Source organism: Salvia hispanica, chromosome 3 (genome assembly GCF_023119035.1).
Source record: "Salvia hispanica cultivar TCC Black 2014 chromosome 3, UniMelb_Shisp_WGS_1.0, whole genome shotgun sequence".
In the NCBI taxonomy this organism is placed as follows: domain Eukaryota; kingdom Viridiplantae; phylum Streptophyta; class Magnoliopsida; order Lamiales; family Lamiaceae; genus Salvia; species Salvia hispanica.
This window is the reverse complement of record NC_062967.1, coordinates 13,553,815-13,571,929: the sequence shown is the minus strand read 5'-3', so window position 1 is coordinate 13,571,929 and position 18,115 is coordinate 13,553,815. Positions and strand designations below refer to the sequence as shown.

Sequence of the window (18,115 nt, the reverse complement as noted above, 5' to 3'; positions counted from 1 at the left end):
CACTGACATTACTTTCGTTACATTTTCTCTTCTCTTTCTTATTTTCAGCACAAATTGGGAACTTGACATTGCTTCAACAATTGTTCTTTGGTGCCAACTATTTGAGTGGTAAGATCACATCTCCATTCTTAAATTTCTGTGATTTACGTTTGTGAATATATTACTCTTTTAACTTTTTACACTCCACTATAATTCTTACTCTCTTAGTCCCTCAAAAATAGAAACTTTATAGGACAGCATAGTTTAATTGCGAAATTGGTAAAATAGTAAATAGTAGATAGAATGTAAAAATAATTGAAATATTGTTAGTAGAGAATGATCCAGCATAGCACCATCAGAGAGATTACATAGACGCCGCCCCCTGTTGCAGAAGTTGCTGTTTTTGAACAAAGAAAAGAAGATGACCGGTTATGATTTATGTAATTGTTGACTGATCAAAATGGGAAAAGGAAACTACTACTACTCTTTAAGGACATAAAGGAGTAAATTTTAATTGGAGTGGATACACATCCATATGATATGTGTACACGAGTTGCAAATAACAAATGAAATAGTATGAAATTTCATTCAATATTTTTTATTTAATTTCATATAGTACTTTGTTCTATTAAGAAATAATTTCATATTGCATTCACAAAATTCATATACAGGATATTGATTTGAAGCATTTATTCAGGTAATATTCCAAGAGAAATTGCGAACTTGACAATGCTTCAATTTTTGGATTTTGGTAACAACAAGTTAAGTGGTAAGATTTTATCTCATGCTCTTACACACCACCCTACATTTGTTTTGGCATGAATGGTAGTAATATGGTATTGAAATTATCTTTTTAAATCCAACTCTTTTTTACGAATATCTACAATTTACATTATTTCAAAATAGCATAATTATGGTAATTAAATTGGATTTTCAAATTTTTATATTTACACAGGTTACATTCCAAAAGAGATTGGCCGTCTTTTTAACCTGGTAGAGTTGGATTTGGGAATGAACAATTTCAATGGATCATTGCCAGAAGAGATTGGAAACATGACACTCCTTCAACGTTCATGGCTCAACAACAATAATTTAAGTGGTATGATTTCTTTGAACTTGTATTGGATTAATGATGATATTGCTAATTGTATTGAGCTATGAAAACTCTATGACATTTCTACTTCGTGTCAATTTACTGTTATAAGAAAGTAAATAATTTATTTTCATCTTGATCCATAGTTGATTATATAATTATGTCTTTCCATTTTAATAGTTTTATGTCTCAATATTTATTTTGATGTGTTGCCCAAAAATTTAAGGAATTATTTCGCAGGTAATATTCCGAAAGAAATTGGTCGTCTTAATAATTTGCAGATACTCAATATAGCAACCAACGCAATTATTGGACCATTACCAAGGGAAATTGGAAACCTGACAGACCTTCGTGAGCTATGGCTTTTCGAAAATAAATTAAACGGTATCTATCTCACCAGTTTGTTTGTCTTGATTCTTACTACTTATTATTAATTAGATCAAAATGTGTAGAATTTTGAGTGATAGAATCTAAATCTTTTTGTAAAAGTATTCTGAGCAATACCTGCGTAGAGAGCATTTATCTAATCTAAACAAGGTAGTACTACTTCATAGTAAAACTGTAGGGATCGGATAACTAAATCTAAGTGTGGATGATTTATAATTATACAGGGGATATTCCAAAAGAAATTTTTCTTCTCAATAATTTATTGCAAGTGAACATCGGAACCAACCGACTTCGTGGATCATTGCCTAGAGAAATTGGTAACACAACCATTCAAGATCTGTGGCTTGATACCAATAACTTAAGTGGTATGATTTTCTATCTCATTTTGCTCTTTCATGCCGTTTATGTAAATTCTGTCAATTTCATGAATATAAGAAATGTATGCTTCGAAACAAAACTTGGTGAGGAATCAATTAAGTTATGTGGAGTACCTTTTATATAGATAGATGATCATTCGTGATAATTCTTTTTCTAGACATAAAAGTAGACTAGTAGCCATAATGTAGTATTGTAACCATACATAAACAAAAATACACAAGTACCATGTTAATACAACCTTATTGTGTTTAGATAATTAGATAAATTGCACATCCATGTAACAAATAAAAAAATGCACCCTATGTTCACGAAATAACGTGTCTCAATTGCCATTTTTGGCTGTCGGTAATTCAAAGTCGGCTTAAATTTTCTCATTTTAGATAAGTGGGTCTCACAATCTACTAACTATTACACTCATATGTATTCCACTAATTTTCCATTCACTTTCCTCCATTTTCAAAAACTTATGCAAGTCAAACTACTCCCTTCATCCCTTAAAAATATGTGCAAGTCAAACTTTTGAAGGGTCATGCATAAATAATACTACTACTATTGTTAAGAGATGATTTCTCTTAACAAGATTCCGGCGTCGCGGATGCGATCGTCGGATGTATAAAAGGTAGATGAGGTAGTCGCGGAAGCTTTGCCCGTCGATCAAACCAAGATCAATACCGAATTAAAATAAGCGATAAAAATAAGATAAAGGTAATTGTATTTCTTGATTGAATAATGAGAATAATAATAGGTCCTATTTATAATACTCATATGAATAACCTAATTTGGTGAATAAGATAATAATGATATGGAAAAGATATGATAAAATAACAATAGAGATATGAGAGATATTCTATAGATATATCCGTATCAACTATTGTTTACTACTCTCTTCGTTCCATGTTTAAGGAGTCATTTTTCTATTCAGAGAAGTTCCAAGTTAATTGAGTCATTTCTATTTTTGGCAAAAAAGTAATTCTCATTTTTATATTATTCTCTCTTCATCTCTCTTACTTTATTTTTTCTTACTTTTTTCACCAACCATTTAACACACTATTCTTAAACTCCGTGCCCAAAAGAAATGTCTCTATTAACAAGGAACGAAGGGAATATATATTATTGTAACTCATTATTGTGTCTAATGATTTTGATTCCACGGTGCCTCAAAACTGGGCTTGACATGCACAGAATAAACTTTCAGGTCCAATACCATCCACCTTTGTGAATCAATTAGGAATGCTTAATTTGGCACTCTATTCCAACAACTTAAGTGGAGTGATTCCACCATCCATTTGCAACTTGAGATCCCTTCAAATCCTCTATTTATCATACAATAACTTGGAAGGAGCACTTCCATATTGTCTGGTGAACCTGAGGAAATCTTTGTTAATACTTCATTTGAGTGCAAATAAACTTACAGGCATCCTACCAACGTTCACAACAGGTTGCAGTCTTCAGTCAATCGATCTGAATGGCAACAGATTGAATGGAACCCTACCCCAAAGTCTAGAAAACTGTCAGGGTTTGCGGGCCATCGACATTGGTGAAAATGAAATACAAGGTGTGTTTCCCTTTTGGATGGAAACATTCCCTCAACTTCGCATCCTCGTTTTAAAGTCAAATAAGTTCGTTGGTACGATGTTGATGGCTTCAAACACTAAGATGTCATTTCCAATGTTGCAAGTCCTGGATGTATCGCATAATGCATTTGTTGGCTCTCTACCTGAGAGATATTTCAAGAACTTTCACGGTATGATAGATGCCAAGGAAAACCAGACCGATGATGGAGAAAATTTGTTTCTAAGATATATAGAGTTGACGCTCACATTGAAAGGATTGGATCAGTTATTGCGACGACTATTGGATACATTTACAACTATTGACTTATCCTCCAACGGATTCTCTGGGATCATTCCACCTTCGGTGGCGAATCTTAAGTCTCTTAGATACTTGAATTTGTCACATAATAACATTGAAGGACATATACCGTCATCTCTTGGAGGTATGAGTATCCTCGAGTCGTTGGACTTGTCTTCAAACAAACTGGATGGAGAGATTCCAGGTGGATTGACAAATCTGACATTTCTTGCGAAGTTAAACCTTTCGATGAATAATCTCGAGGGAAAAATACCACATGCTGGTCAACTTTCCACATTTGATAACGAATCATATGTGGGAAATGCAGGGTTGTGTGGATTTCCATTGACGAAAAAATGTGAGAGGAGCGATGGAAAACCATTACCACCTCATTTGGAAGTGGAATCGGATAGAGATATTGAGTGGGAGTATGTGTTTGCTGCTTGTGGATATGTTGCGGGCATAGGAATCATTTCCTGGCTGCTTTTATTTTGCCGAAGTTTCAGGTATAAATACTTCAAGAAAGTTGACGATGTGTTTGAGAAGGTCTTTGAGTGTTGCCAGCACTAGAAGAAATGAGATAGACGAAGAAAAGTTGCAAGGAATCAGGTTGGTGATTACGCTATTTAGTTTGGTAGCATGCGAGAATAAATATTAATGTGGTTGTAATAAATGTTAGTAAAAGGTTCGATATTAGTGTTTTGTTTATCTTGCCATTGTCTTTTCATATTTGTGTGTCTAAATTGTTGTAATTATGTATTAAGAATTGTTTTTATGAAGGCCAGACTATTATTCCGCAAGCTATTAGTAACATTTTTCTCCAATCTTACTTGAGCACAAGCCAAAAGAGTGGCAACGTAGTTATAACCATTTGGATCGACTCCATCTTCAAGAACATTTAATTCTCTGAATCAGTTCAATGCTTTCTCCATCAAAATTTCATTTGGGAACTAAGGGAAAAACTAGAATTTCTAAAATGCAAAATAAATTCATACATTAGAAAAATACAGTGTTCCTCAATTCTTTGATCACCGGTATAGATATCAGGCAATGTTTGGTGTGGTAATGACGTATACCGTTCATCCGATCAGATACCTAATTATTCAAAATTTAGTGGTCCAAACATATTGTCATGTGACGTGTCTAGTTAATTGGTTGGACACCGCATGCCAATATATTCGGATAATTTAGACCTAAAATTTAAATACCAAACAATTAAATTATGGTATCAACATTTCTATCTTTTCTCTCAAATACATAGATACAAGCAAATCAAATCACTCCTTGTATAATAACTTAGTAGTATAAACTAAATATCTTGATATAGTTTACACCTCAAATCACTCCTCGCTTAATTTACACAACATATCTTGTGACTTGTTATATCTTTATACAAAGATGTACTACTACTAAAATTAAGGATAAGAGGATAAGTGAGAGTATGAAATTTGGGAGATTATTTAGTTCAACAAAATCGTATCTCGTACAATTCCCCTTTCAGACAAAACATCCTATAATAAGCCGACACATGTGAATCCACCATTGCTCCTTTGCTTACATTCGAAGCACAAAAAAGGAAACCACTCAAGGCAGCTGATGAGATGAGATCGGAGACGTTGACTCTCGTCCTGGTCAATCTGGCCGGAATCATGGAACGCGCCGACGAATCTCTCCTCCCCGGAGTCTACAAGGAAGTCGGCGCCGCGCTGCATGCGGACCCCACCCGCCTCGGCTCCCTCACCCTCTTCAGATCCATCGTCCAGTCCTCCTGCTACCCCCTCGCCGCCTACCTCGCCGTCCGCCACAATCGCACCTCCGTCATCGCCGCCGGCGCTTTCCTCTGGGCCGCCGCCACTTTCCTCGTCGCCATCTCCTCCACCTTCGCTCAGGTTTTGCATCAAAATCTCATTTTTTTCTGTCCCAGCTCTTCCAAATTGTGATCGGATTTGTTCTTATCGGTGAATTTCAAAGTTCAAGATTTGATTTTTCTCCGATTTCAATGCTCCTCGGTTTGAAATGCAGAGCAGTTAAATCAGTTGGTTTTACTATTTTGCCTTATGTTTATTGAGAAAATCTAGTATCGATTAGTTTGCAAATTTGGTTAATTTAGTTATTTTGCTTCCAAATCTGAACTTTTCTGTACACTCTTGCAAATTGTGTGACCCGGATTTCCAAGAATTGAATCTATTATCGGATAATAGTCATTCAAATCACGAAATTTGATCAAATTGTGGTCTTTCCATAAAGTTTGGAAACCGAATATTAAATCACAGAGTTTCAAAATTTTCAATTGTTCCAACCGTGCAAATTTAGGTGAAATTGATTGTGATGTGGCAGCCGAACCAAGGGGGCGGTTGGGCACAGGTTTGGGGCAATTCCAATAAAAAAATCCTCGTAGAAATGACCAGAATTTGATCAAAATTCGTGATTTAAATGACAATTATCCCATTAATAAGTTCAAGATTCGAATTTTTTTGTCTTCCTTGTAATTTGGCATGATTGAAGTGTTTGTATCAGAATTCGTAATCTTTAATCTTGTTGCTTGCTTTCCTAATTTGGTTTTGGAGCAGTTAAAGCAGATGGTTTTTAAAGAATCTTGGTTAACATTTTGCCTTAGATTTCTTGAGTAAATGCAACTTTGATTTAGTACAAAAGAAATGGGAAGTGAGTTCATGGAAATCTAAATGTAGTGTTGCTTGTAGGTTTGTTGCATTTGCATCATGAGGTGTTAAGATTGATCTTCTTCCATAGGTGGCAATCTCAAGAGGTCTGAATGGGATAGGCCTTGCCATAGTCACACCAGCAATCCAGTCTCTCGTAGCCGACTCGACCGATGACACGAATCGTGGCACCGCGTTCGGTTGGCTGCAGTTGACAGGAAACTTCGGCTCCATCATCGGTGGCCTCCTCTCCGTCCTCATAGCCTCCACCACGGTCATGGGGATCCCCGGTTGGAGGATCGCGTTCCACCTCGTTGCAATATTAAGCGTCGTGATCGGTGCATTAGTCCATCTCTTCGCCAACGATCCCCGGTTTACTGACAGCGATGGCAAGAGGAAGGAGCAGCCTCCACACAAGCCGTTTAAGGAGGAAGTGAAGGAGCTCGTTAAGGAAGCGAAGGCAGTGATGAAAGTACCTTCGTTCCAGATATTGGTTGCTCAGGGCGTCTCTGGCTCATTCCCGTGGTCATCTCTGTCGTTTGCTCCTATGTGGCTCGAGCTCATGGGGTTCTCTCACAAGAAAACAGCAACTATCTTGACATTGTTCAACGTTGCTGGATCACTCGGGGGTTTGTTTGGGGGGAAGATGGGCGACACGCTTGCTAAGCCGTTGCCAAATGCTGGTAGGATTATACTCTCGCAGATAAGCTCTGGCTCGGCCATCCCGTTAGCTGCGATTTTGCTGCTCGGATTGCCCGATGACCCTTCCTCTGCAGCTATGCACGGCTTCGTGTTCTTTGTCACCGGTTTCTTCATCTCCTGGAATGCTCCGGCTACTAACAAGTAAGGTTTTAATGTTAAATTGGCAATGTTGTTAATGGTAATTATCTGTCTTACTACTAACATTTGTGTTGTGAACAGTCCGATTTTCGCGGAAATAGTGCCAGAGAGGGCTCGAACGAACATCTATGCTTTGGACAGATCGTTCGAGTCTATCCTAGCTTCGTTCGCTCCACCTGTGGTGGGGATTCTAGCTCAGAACGTGTACGGATACAAGCCTGTCCCGACAGGGGCGGTGGACTCGAAAGCAATAGAAACGGATCGAGAGAATGCTGCCTCGCTTGGCAAGGCACTTTACACCGCAATAAGCATCCCTATGGCGATCTGCTGCGCGTTCTACTCGTTTCTCTACTGCACGTATCCGAGGGACAGGGACCGGGCGAGAATGGAGGCCTTGATCGAGTCAGAAATGATGGACATCGAAGCAGAAAATGCTGGTTTAGTGGAGGAACGCCCTCAGCTTCGCGTTGTGGAGAACGACAGTGTGGAGGAGAGGAGCGTGATCGATGTGGATTATGAAGGAGGGTCGAGCATTGAGTTTGATGAGAACGACGAGCAGAGACTGCTCGCCCGCGAGCTTGCGTTGTCCGATTCTTCAACGGTTGCCTTCAAGAGGTAGATTTTTAGACAGCATCAGATATATATAGGAAACTATGTTATTGGTAGCAACATATATACTTCATTTATTCAGCAGGAGTCTTTCCACGGTGTGTTGAAAATCTTGTGTATCTCTTAAAGAATAACGGCATTTTTGAATGATTTTGGAATATGATTTGAGGTGTTTGAATAAGATTTACACACACAAACATTGCATAAGACAACAACATCAGTACATCACTATTTTGATCTTTGAGAAAATGCTCAACTACATTTTGTCTATGTTGTATATTGTTAAATATCTCATTTATATTTTATTATAACATGTACAATTATAGATTAACTTAAATCTTGATTTAATGTATTCTAACGCTATTCATGTGTTTTCTTTTTGAGGTGACTTTTTTACTCAAGGTAAAACATTAAATATTTTTAAATGATCAAATATTTAAGGAAATTGGAAATTACAATAAAACGCATAATACTGTTCAGTCTCCGCTAATTCGGCCAATTTTTGTGAGGCATTTTCGGCCTCTTAGTTTGTTTGTTGGGCATTTGACTATATTCTTTGTTTTATTTCCATTTAAATACGAATATGATATTCCAAATTAATTTGTTTAACCAATTTGTTGTTTTAGGGTTTATAATTATTATTAAACGTTTGTTATTTATGGTTTAGATATCACTTGCTTCAACTTATTATATTTTAAAAAGTGTTTATAAACCAAATTAGGACATTTAGATAGCTGAAACTTGAAACTAAGCATTACCCAAAAACTTTTTTTAAAAAAAAAAACCCTAAAATAGATCAAAGTTTGAATTAAAGATACATAAATTATTCATTTGTCTAATTCATGAGAATATTTGCATGGGTATTTGGGTAGTGACAAATGTGCATAATTGTACGTACATAATCGAACTTTTTTTAACATGTACCCTTGAAAATTGATTCATAAACATTAATTAATTTAACATAAATTTCATACTAATCATTTTTTAACACTTTCAAAAAAAATTAAAAATTTAAGTTATATATTTGTATATTTAAGAAAATATTTACTTTTTTACTAAATATTGTATGATTAATTCGAATTGAGCTCAAAATCATGTTACAATTTGATATAAAATTTCTATATCACTTCTTTCTTGTTGCTACATAATAATACAGCAAATAACAAACTTAACTTCTAATTAAATTCAATTAAATTTAAAAATTTAAGAATATTATGTACATATACAATTATATGTACATTTGTCTTTCCTCTATTTGAGCATTAGTACGTACGAGTCCTTATACGAAACCATGAGAATAAAGATCATCAATAATTTTAAGCTGTCTTATATGATAAATTTAAAGGAAAATCTCACTTAACTTAAATACGTTGAGTATATATTTGTGAATTGTCATCAAGTTTCCTCAATATATATATATACATTGCGACGGAGAATAACTCAACGAGATACAATTATTATAGCGGCAGCGCTTTTAAATCGAGAAAAGGGCATAAAATCTAAAATAAGAGATAAATAGTCAAATATAGGGATATGATACGAAAATCAACTCAATTTTATCAAAACCTTAAGTGTTGACTATTGAATTTTTGGAATTTTGTGTCATTTTCAATATTCACCGAATTTTATTCTCCAAAAACAAAAGGAGTGAATCAATGCACCGTCACTACCAGTCTACCAGTCTCGTGTTCCCATTGAACTGTATTATATAATCTCTAATAAATATACAAAAGGAGATTCCAATTTTGTATTAGTATTATTATACTAGTATAAATTAAGCTCACATAAAGTCGCCGTCGGTGGATTTACGTTTACCTACTTATATAATTCAACTTGTCGTCGACTTTGACGCACATGATATATCATGGCTTTGCTATGGTCCCAAATTAATCATAATTTTGGGCACTTTCATGTTTGACACTTCATCATGATTTACTCATTTGCAATATGTGAATTTTCAAATCTTAAAGTACTTCAATAACAAGAGACATAATCTTCGCAGTACTTCGGTAACAAATATAAATATTTTACATTTTAGAGTTTATAGAAATTAATCACAACAAATTCATCAAATTTTTATTCAACACATGAAATTTGAAAATAAAAATATTAAATTTCATTTTTTATAAACGGATATTTTAAATACTGCCTCCAATCCTATAGAAATATGTCACATTTCCTTTTTCGTCTTACTAATAAAAATAGTACTCCTACATAACCGTTACGACAACTTTTTTCTCATTCTTTTTTACTTTATCATTTATGAATCTCACCATCAACTAAACAATTTCAACTATATGTTTTCTCTTATTTTATCAATTACACATTAAAATTCGTGTCAATCTTAAAGGATCTATTTATATGGTACAGATGGAGTATTATTAACAAAAATAATTTGAAAAATATTGAAATAAAGTGCTCCTAATTTAATTTAATATTGAAATACGAGAGAGATTAATGGGTTAGGGTTTATACTATTTTCTTGATTGCTTACATAACATTAGACTATTTTCTTAATTGCTTACATAAGATTAGACTATTTGGAAAACCTATTTTGGAAAACCGCGTAAATACACTAGGCCCAAAGTGCAGAGGCGCCATGTGAGTAATCCATCATCCTCCAAACCCCCCCATTAAATCCCTCTCCACTTTCACTATCAATTCCACACCTCTCTCACTCTCTCCAAAATAATGCCACTCCCAAACACTCTTCTCAAACACCATATCCAAATAATTGGCCATTAGATCTCCAAACAAAGAGACATAGATTTCAGCAAACAAGTTTCAACAATGGCTCCACTCCATCCCTCTGTTTCCATTTCCATCAAGGTACTCTTGCTCCTTTTCTTCACTTCTTCACTCATTTCTGCCCTACATGATCAACAAGACTTCCCCATTATCAAGAAAACCTCCAATTCCACCACTAAACTATCCACCAAAAACCAAACCAAACTCATTAAACCCGCTTCACTCCCCTCCAAGAATCACACCAAACTGATCGCAACCTCATCCGATTCACCCAAGAACAAAACCAAACTCCTCAACCCCACCTCCACCATCAAGAAACTCAACTCCACCTCCAAAATCCCCCTCCCAACCAAAAAAATCCCAGATCCAAACCCCAAGAACAAGACGATCAAGCCCAATCCATCCAAATCCCACATCGAAAAAACCAACTGGATCGATCAAGAAGACGACGATGAAGACGATTTAGTATCCGAATTCAGAGAACTCCCATCGAAATTCCAAGAATCAATCGTCCCAGATTTGGAAAAAATCTCCCAAACATCTAGAATCTACCTATCTAAATACAACAAAGAATTCACAAGAGGATTCAAACCCTACGTCGGCAACAAATACGCATCAAAAATCGCATCTTTAGTCTCATTCACATTCATCATCATCCCCCTCATTCTCGTCTCACTGATGTTCAGCCGAATCAAAGCCTATTTCTCCATCCAAAAGCTCCTCATCTTCATCCAAATCTACCTCTCCATCTACTTCGCCATCCTCGCCCTCTCCTCCCTCGCTACGGGGCTCGAGCCGCTGAGGTTTTTCTACTCTACTTCGCACTCCACCTACGTCTGCGTCCAGGTTTTACAAACCCTCGGCTACGTGTTGTACCTCCTGCTGCTGCTGATGTACCTCATCCTCGTGTTCTCGACGGAGACTGGGCCGGTGACTAAGTTGTTGGGCCTGGCCCAGACGTTTGTGGGCTTTGCGGTGGGTTTGCATTATTATATGACGGTGTTTCACAGAGCTGTCATGCACCAGCCGCCAAAGACCACGTGGAAGGCTCACGCGCTATACGCCACGTGTTTCCTTGTCATTTGTCTGTTAGCTAGGGGTGACAGGCACAAGAAGGCTTACTTGGAAGAAGGCGGTGGAGAGGGCAAAAAGAGTTGAATTTTTTTTTTTTTTAATCATAATTATTCTTTTTTTTTTGCTCTTTTAGGGATGGTATTTTTTTGTTGCTTCTAATCTTTGTCATACAAATTTGTAATTTATTCGGAGTTTAATAAAATAAATCATTATTCTGAATCTTGTAAGTATACACTTCAATACTGCATAGTAGTTAAAAAACATTAAGATATTTGACTACAAATTCCTAAATTTTGATCAGCACTAAATCATTAATTTGTTCTAATTCTACAATCAAGATTGTAATGTTAACATGAAATCTTAATTCAATAAATAACAATTGACATAATTTAATTATATTTTGTTACCTAAAATGTAATGTCATATTAATTGACATCTAATAGTGTCATTTAAATAATTAATCAAGTTACGTCATCGCCAAATTTAATTAGTTAAAAATCAGAATAAGTCAATAATGTAGTTGCAATATCAATACAAATTTTAAAGATTCGTATTCAAAATCGGAACTCAATATTTGAAAATATACAAGAACTTACCCAAAAAACTACAACTAGTAATTAATAGTAGAACACTATAGAATATTGCATATTTATCAAAATTTAGTTGCCAAATTTTGAGAATAGATAAGTTAGAAATATACCGACGGTTTGAGGAATTCCTGTGTCGGTGTGAGGATAATTAACTCCATTTGCTATATCATAATTATAGACAAAACTCGTTTTCACACGAATTAAATTTCATTAAATGCTCGATCTATGTTTAGAATTGTATTAGCAGACAACGAATTAGATGGGGATTGTTAAATCAGTTAGATTAATTAATGATTTATCTATAGAGGGTACTGATTAGATGGGTTATTAATGCCAAGAAAATGAAAATCACTAATGTTTCTAGTGCGAAATGTGCAAAACAAAATATAGTGTTTACAAACCAATGAACGATCTGACGTATCTAAAGTAACTCATTAATACTAGCAAAAACATGTCTTAATAATTTTATTGAATAAACTGGAAGAAATCTTCGTAGATATTATGCTATTACGAGGGTATTCAGATCATTGCTTAACAAATGTTACGTGCAGATGGCTAAGCTTATACTTTTTTTACACCATTTTGTGGATAAGACTGTGAGTCAACCACGGCTCATGACATGACATTTTGTTTTTTAAAAAAAATTAAAATTATGTAATCTTCATTAAATTTATGTTTATATTATTTTTATATTTTACTTGCATATTTTTTAAAAATTGTAAATCACGTAAGTTTTAGTTATTTTAATACAGTTATATATTTTTCGTTTCATTATTAAATTATAATTGTAATGTATAACTGAAAAAAAAAGTGATAATAAATTTAAATACTACTCCAAGTGATTTAGAATACATGTAAATGATGCAAATCATGAAAATAAGTAGGTAAATAACTAACTATTTGAAATTTAAATGTTTATTGGTTTATAACCATTTATTGCCCTAAGATGTAGCCTATATACACGTTACATGGGCCCTATGACTTGTAGCCCATATGGACATTTACATGTTCCTAGAATTTTTAAGTTAGTTAAAAAATGTATTTTTCTTTAAATGATACTTCTCCATTCCGTTCGTTCCATAGTAATAGAGTTATTTCCCTTTTTAGTAAAAGTCAACACATTTTCTTTTATTTACTTATTTTTTATTACTTTATTCTTTATCTTTTTCATTTTCTATTTTATTTTTCTTTTATTTAGTTCATAACACAATTTTTCTTAATCTGGTGGAAAGAAATATCTTCACTGCTATAAGAGGATGGACTAGTACCATACTTTGCGACATGGTCATGAATATTTCTTGTTAATGATTTGGGTAAAATTTGTAACAAATGTTGGAGACCATGAAATTTAATTATTTGATTGTCATTCCAGGGAAGTGATCAATTGCTAACTAATTAGCAATCTCAAACTAAGATTAAATCTTAGCCATTAGATTAGAAGATCTAATGGTTGAAATAATGTCACTTGAAATATATTTTTAATTAAGAAAATTCATAAATAAAATTAGGCAGTATTAATGTCAATTCTCTCTCATTAAAATCATCTTAAAACTTTAAATTTACGTAATTCTCTCAATTTAAATTATTTTTCGCAAAAAATATATCAAATCAAAGATAATTTTATAAGGATTCCAACGAGATTTTAATTGCATATGTTCCGACGACGTTCGGATGATGAAATTTGATATTTTTTATTTTAGTTTTCGTAAATGTTGATAACCAGATTTTTATCAACAAATACATCAAAAAATCTCAATAAAACCATGTAAAAATCTCAATAAATATGTGTTGATATTTTCTTGTACTAGTGTTGATATTCTTATGTCATATTGTTGATATTTGTAATACACTATGTTGATATAAAAAAATATTCACGAAAATTATCATATGATAACATAATGACGATATTACCCTTTCGTTGAAATTTTATCTACTATTTATTGAAATTCGTAAGATTTAATCTCATCCACTCATTTTAAAATTTAAGAATAGAGATTTAGTCTTACTTTTGGATTAAGTTGCTATAAGCATTAGAATATCACCCCGTCATTCCATATTCAAATCTATAGTCTAACAAATTTGACCACTTCATATTCAACAAATCCAGAATTTTCTTCTACTGTAAAAGAAAAAATCCATAAAAGTAGGAAGTCCTCAACTGAAGTACATATTTCAATAAACAAAAAGAAAACAAATGTACATATCTGAAAATTTAAATTTTTGGGGACTATTAACTGATCTGAACGCATTAAAGCATTCAAATTTCATATTAATTTTTTATTACTCCAAACTTATCTGTAAATTTAAATTTTGATAGGAAATAGAATAAACTATTCAGAAATTGAAATTAGTAGTAGTACGTGCTACTTTTTAATTATTAGGTTAGAAACATTTAAATAAAATATAATGATAATGTTAAAAAATCGAATGTTGGGATTCCTTTGGTTAAAAACACCAATTCAAATCGACTGAATTTCGAATCCGATTTGTCATTTTGACTTAATTAGATTCAATACATTGCAGGAGCGCCGTCTCGTCCCGTCGCGTTCCACGTCTCTCTGCGAAGATGTGGCTGGTGAGCCAGTTGCTATGTGCGTTGGCCACGTGGCGAGCTCCCGTGACGCCCACTCGCCGGCCCGCGAGTGGGGGTCGTTTACATCCGTTGAAAATTGGTTTTTTTACATTTTTTTTAATTCCGAAAAAATCGAAAAAAATTCCCCCAAAAATACTAGCCGTTTTTTCCAGTATTTCAATTTTTTTTTTCTAGTATTTTTTAAGCCCCCAATCACTCCTATAAATATCAAATCATTCCCATAAATTATCCACTTCTATTTTTTGTATTTTCGGATGTTGTAATTTTCTTGGTTTTTAATGATTTTATGAATTATTAGTATTAATTTAATATGTCAATGAAATATTAATTTAATTTGTTAGATACAAAAATAAAAAGTAAAATTGAATTAATAGTTAAGGGATGAGATGATTAAGAGCCGAGATGGAGGGATGCAGGATTGCATGTGCTGTCTCTTGGATAAGAGATGAAATAAAAAGTACAGTAAGACTCATGAATAATGAAGGAATGAGACGGTATTGAAACAAGGATGCGAATGACCTTATGTTTTTATTTTCCTGTTTTATTACTGCTGTAATTTGTGTTTTTGGTTTGCTTATTTTATAGTATTTGGTAGTTTGTCATTTTTCTATATTTTTTTATAAATTTTGCAATAATAAAATAGTGTAATACAAGTAGCAATATTATTATTAAAAAGGTATAAAAAAAGATAATGATGTGGTGGGATAATCATTAATAAACTAAAAATATAAATATAATTGGATTGAGAGAATATTAAGAATGTGGAAAAGAAACAATTAATATTAAAAAAAAGAGTGAACTTCAAAATAAAGAAACAAAGTGAAGGATGACAAAAGGGAAGAAGAATGATAATTTTGAAATAATATCAAATTTAGTACATAACTAAAATAATATCAGATTTAAAATGTTAAAAGTGTAAAAAGACCAAATTGCCCAAACCCCCAAAACCCCTCAAAAGGGCATTTTCGTCTCAAAATATCGTTTTTGATATTAACCCTTAGTTCAGGGACTACTGGTGATATTTTTAAAATCCAGGGACCATTTTCAAGATAAACCCATAGTCCAGGGACCATTTTTGAAGTTTACTCTAAAAAAAATACTAGTTGCTTAGCTGTTTGGTCATTGATAAACATAATTACAAGTCGTTGAAGATTTATATATTAACTATACCTCCATTCATTGCAAAATCAATCTCATTCACAAACACATGATTTTGCTTCATAATAATTACCATGAATTGCTTAAAATAAATACTCCTATATGAAAATAACGGGAAATGAATAATATATACATTCCACCATTTTTTACAAAATATACAGTCAATTACCTACCTATAAATTCGAAAAATGATTGTTGCGTAATGCATGGAGTTAAATCGATATTTTTCCATTTGTTGACAACAGTAATTGAATTTGAAATTAAATTGATTTCAGTTATTGGCTTGCTATTCTATTGTTGACATTTGACCAAGCAAGAAGCTTGCTTGATTTTTAGTACTACTATTTTATTTTGTTGATTTGTTGATGATGTAAGCTTGAGCTTGTTTAAATTTTTATAATTATATTTAAAAAAAAAAACTAGTACGCAGTTAAATTAGGTATATGTGACATGTGAGCATATGGGAATTTTGCAAAAATAAAAAATCATTGTTTTTTAAAAATCTGGCTTAGTCCAATTTCCTTTGGCTAATAACTCGATTATTCCGATTCTAAATATAACATATAAATATATCGCTAAAAATCTATGTATGTTTTGATCAAATGAGTAGGTAAAATCATTTTTTATATATACTTTGTGTATTAGCATACAATAATTAATCTAGACCAATGGCCTCTTTATATTTTTAACCTCTAGTACTTGTGTAGTTGAATTGAACCAAAGAGAAGTAAATAAAGGATCATTTTGTCATAAATTTGTCAACTTATCTCAATTCTCAACTTTAGAATTTTGTAATATAAAGTAGTAAAATATATCATCATATAACTAATGAAATTTAATTATGACTGGATTAATTAATACTGTCACCGTTGTAATCAAATCAAGGATGGTTGTCTCTATCATTCTCCTAAGCGTAAAGTATATCAGCCCTTTATTTGCTTTTTACTTAAAAAAAAAAGTGAACTGCGTAAATGGTACTTGATATTTGATTTTCGCACAGAACTACATAAATGGTACCTCATCTTTGATTTTTGCACGTAAATGGTACCTGATCTTTATTTTATATCATTTTTGGTACCCCGTGATAAAAATAACCCTAGATACTAAACATGTGACTTTTTTTTTCATGGAGGATATTTTTGAAAATTTCAATTAAATAGTACTCCGCAAATATGTGATTATTTTTTCTTCCTTTCTTATTTCTCTTTTTCTTCTTTATTTTCTTCTTCTTTCTTTTTTCTTCATTTTCTTCTTTCTTTTTAGTATTTTATCTTCCTTTCTTTTTTCTTTTCTCTTCTTTCTCTTCTTTCTTTTTAGTATTTTAAACATACATCAAATTGCATTCATAATAAAAATAAAAAAATACCTAATTAAATTAATTACTTAAAGTAATTATATCAATTGAATATTTTTTATTAAATTATTTTATACTCATTTTAAGGTTGAAACACCTAACTAAAAATATTCAACTTTTTATATCATTATGAATACAATTCACAATGTTAAATTTTTATTAAGACTATATTGATTAGTTACTAATTTAATGTAAACTAATAATAATAATAACAATAATTATTATAATAATAATTATTATTACATAATATTATGTGATTCATAATTTATATAATTATACTACAATTATTTATTAATTACTATAAGTTTATAAATTATACTACAATTATTTATTAATTACTATCAATTTTAGTATTATAACAATAATATTATTATAATAATTAAATATAATTTTAGTTATAATTATATTTAAGTATATTTGAATGATATTAAAATTGAATTAATTATTAATTTATAACATCAAAATAATAATATTAATATTGATTAATAATAATAGTATAAAGAGTGAGGAGAATGAGAGAAGATATTATAATATCACTTTTGACACTAATTTTATGTATGCCCAAAATACCCTCTATGACATAAATGAGAAATATATTTGTTTAAAGGGTATTTTAGGAAGAAAATTGCATTCGGTACCAAAAATGTGATTTATAGGTACCAAAAACGATATAAAATAAAGATCAGGTACCATTTACGTGCGAAAGTAAAAGATCAGGTAGTTCACTCTAAAAAAAAAAGCATCTCTTAACTTTATACTAATGTTTTGTTATTAATAACAGTGATCACTGTATAAAAATGG

The 18,115-nt window shown here is 32.5% G+C and overlaps 3 protein-coding genes across 3 annotated transcripts; all 3 read left to right on the top strand.

The window, feature by feature from the left end:
• Positions 1-692: 692 nt before the first annotated feature.
• On the top strand, positions 693-4,258 carry LOC125209326 (receptor-like protein 9DC3). Its single transcript, XM_048108929.1, has 5 exons — positions 693-748; positions 935-1,078; positions 1,313-1,456; positions 1,684-1,824; positions 3,033-4,258. Exons 1-5 carry the CDS (start codon positions 709-711, stop codon positions 4,256-4,258), a joined length of 1,695 nt encoding a protein of 564 aa, XP_047964886.1. The 5' UTR covers positions 693-708.
• Positions 4,259-5,156: 898 nt separating this feature from the next.
• On the top strand, positions 5,157-7,978 carry LOC125215671. Its single transcript, XM_048117167.1, has 3 exons — positions 5,157-5,577; positions 6,440-7,191; positions 7,270-7,978. Exons 1-3 carry the CDS (start codon positions 5,290-5,292, stop codon positions 7,805-7,807), a joined length of 1,578 nt encoding a protein of 525 aa, XP_047973124.1. The 5' UTR covers positions 5,157-5,289; the 3' UTR covers positions 7,808-7,978.
• Positions 7,979-10,418: 2,440 nt separating this feature from the next.
• Positions 10,419-11,718, top strand: LOC125209653. The gene has a single exon (XM_048109240.1). It carries the CDS (start codon positions 10,588-10,590, stop codon positions 11,701-11,703), a length of 1,116 nt encoding a protein of 371 aa, XP_047965197.1. The 5' UTR covers positions 10,419-10,587; the 3' UTR covers positions 11,704-11,718.
• Positions 11,719-18,115: the final 6,397 nt, after the last annotated feature.

Excerpts from the sequence above, each read along its gene's own strand:
- LOC125209326 (XM_048108929.1), top strand. The coding sequence starts at position 709 with ATGCTTCAATTTTTGGATTTTGGTAACAACAAGTTAAGTG. Across the intron at positions 749-934 it reads TGGTAACAACAAGTTAAGTG|GTTACATTCCAAAAGAGATT; the intron begins GTAAGATTTTAT and ends ATATTTACACAG. Across the intron at positions 1,079-1,312 it reads CAACAACAATAATTTAAGTG|GTAATATTCCGAAAGAAATT; the intron begins GTATGATTTCTT and ends ATTATTTCGCAG.
- LOC125209653 (XM_048109240.1), top strand. The coding sequence starts at position 10,588 with ATGGCTCCACTCCATCCCTCTGTTTCCATTTCCATCAAGGTACTCTTG.
- LOC125215671 (XM_048117167.1), top strand. The coding sequence starts at position 5,290 with ATGAGATCGGAGACGTTGACTCTCGTCCTGGTCAATCTGGCCGGAATC. Across the intron at positions 5,578-6,439 it reads TCTCCTCCACCTTCGCTCAG|GTGGCAATCTCAAGAGGTCT; the intron begins GTTTTGCATCAA and ends CTTCTTCCATAG. Across the intron at positions 7,192-7,269 it reads AATGCTCCGGCTACTAACAA|TCCGATTTTCGCGGAAATAG; the intron begins GTAAGGTTTTAA and ends TGTTGTGAACAG.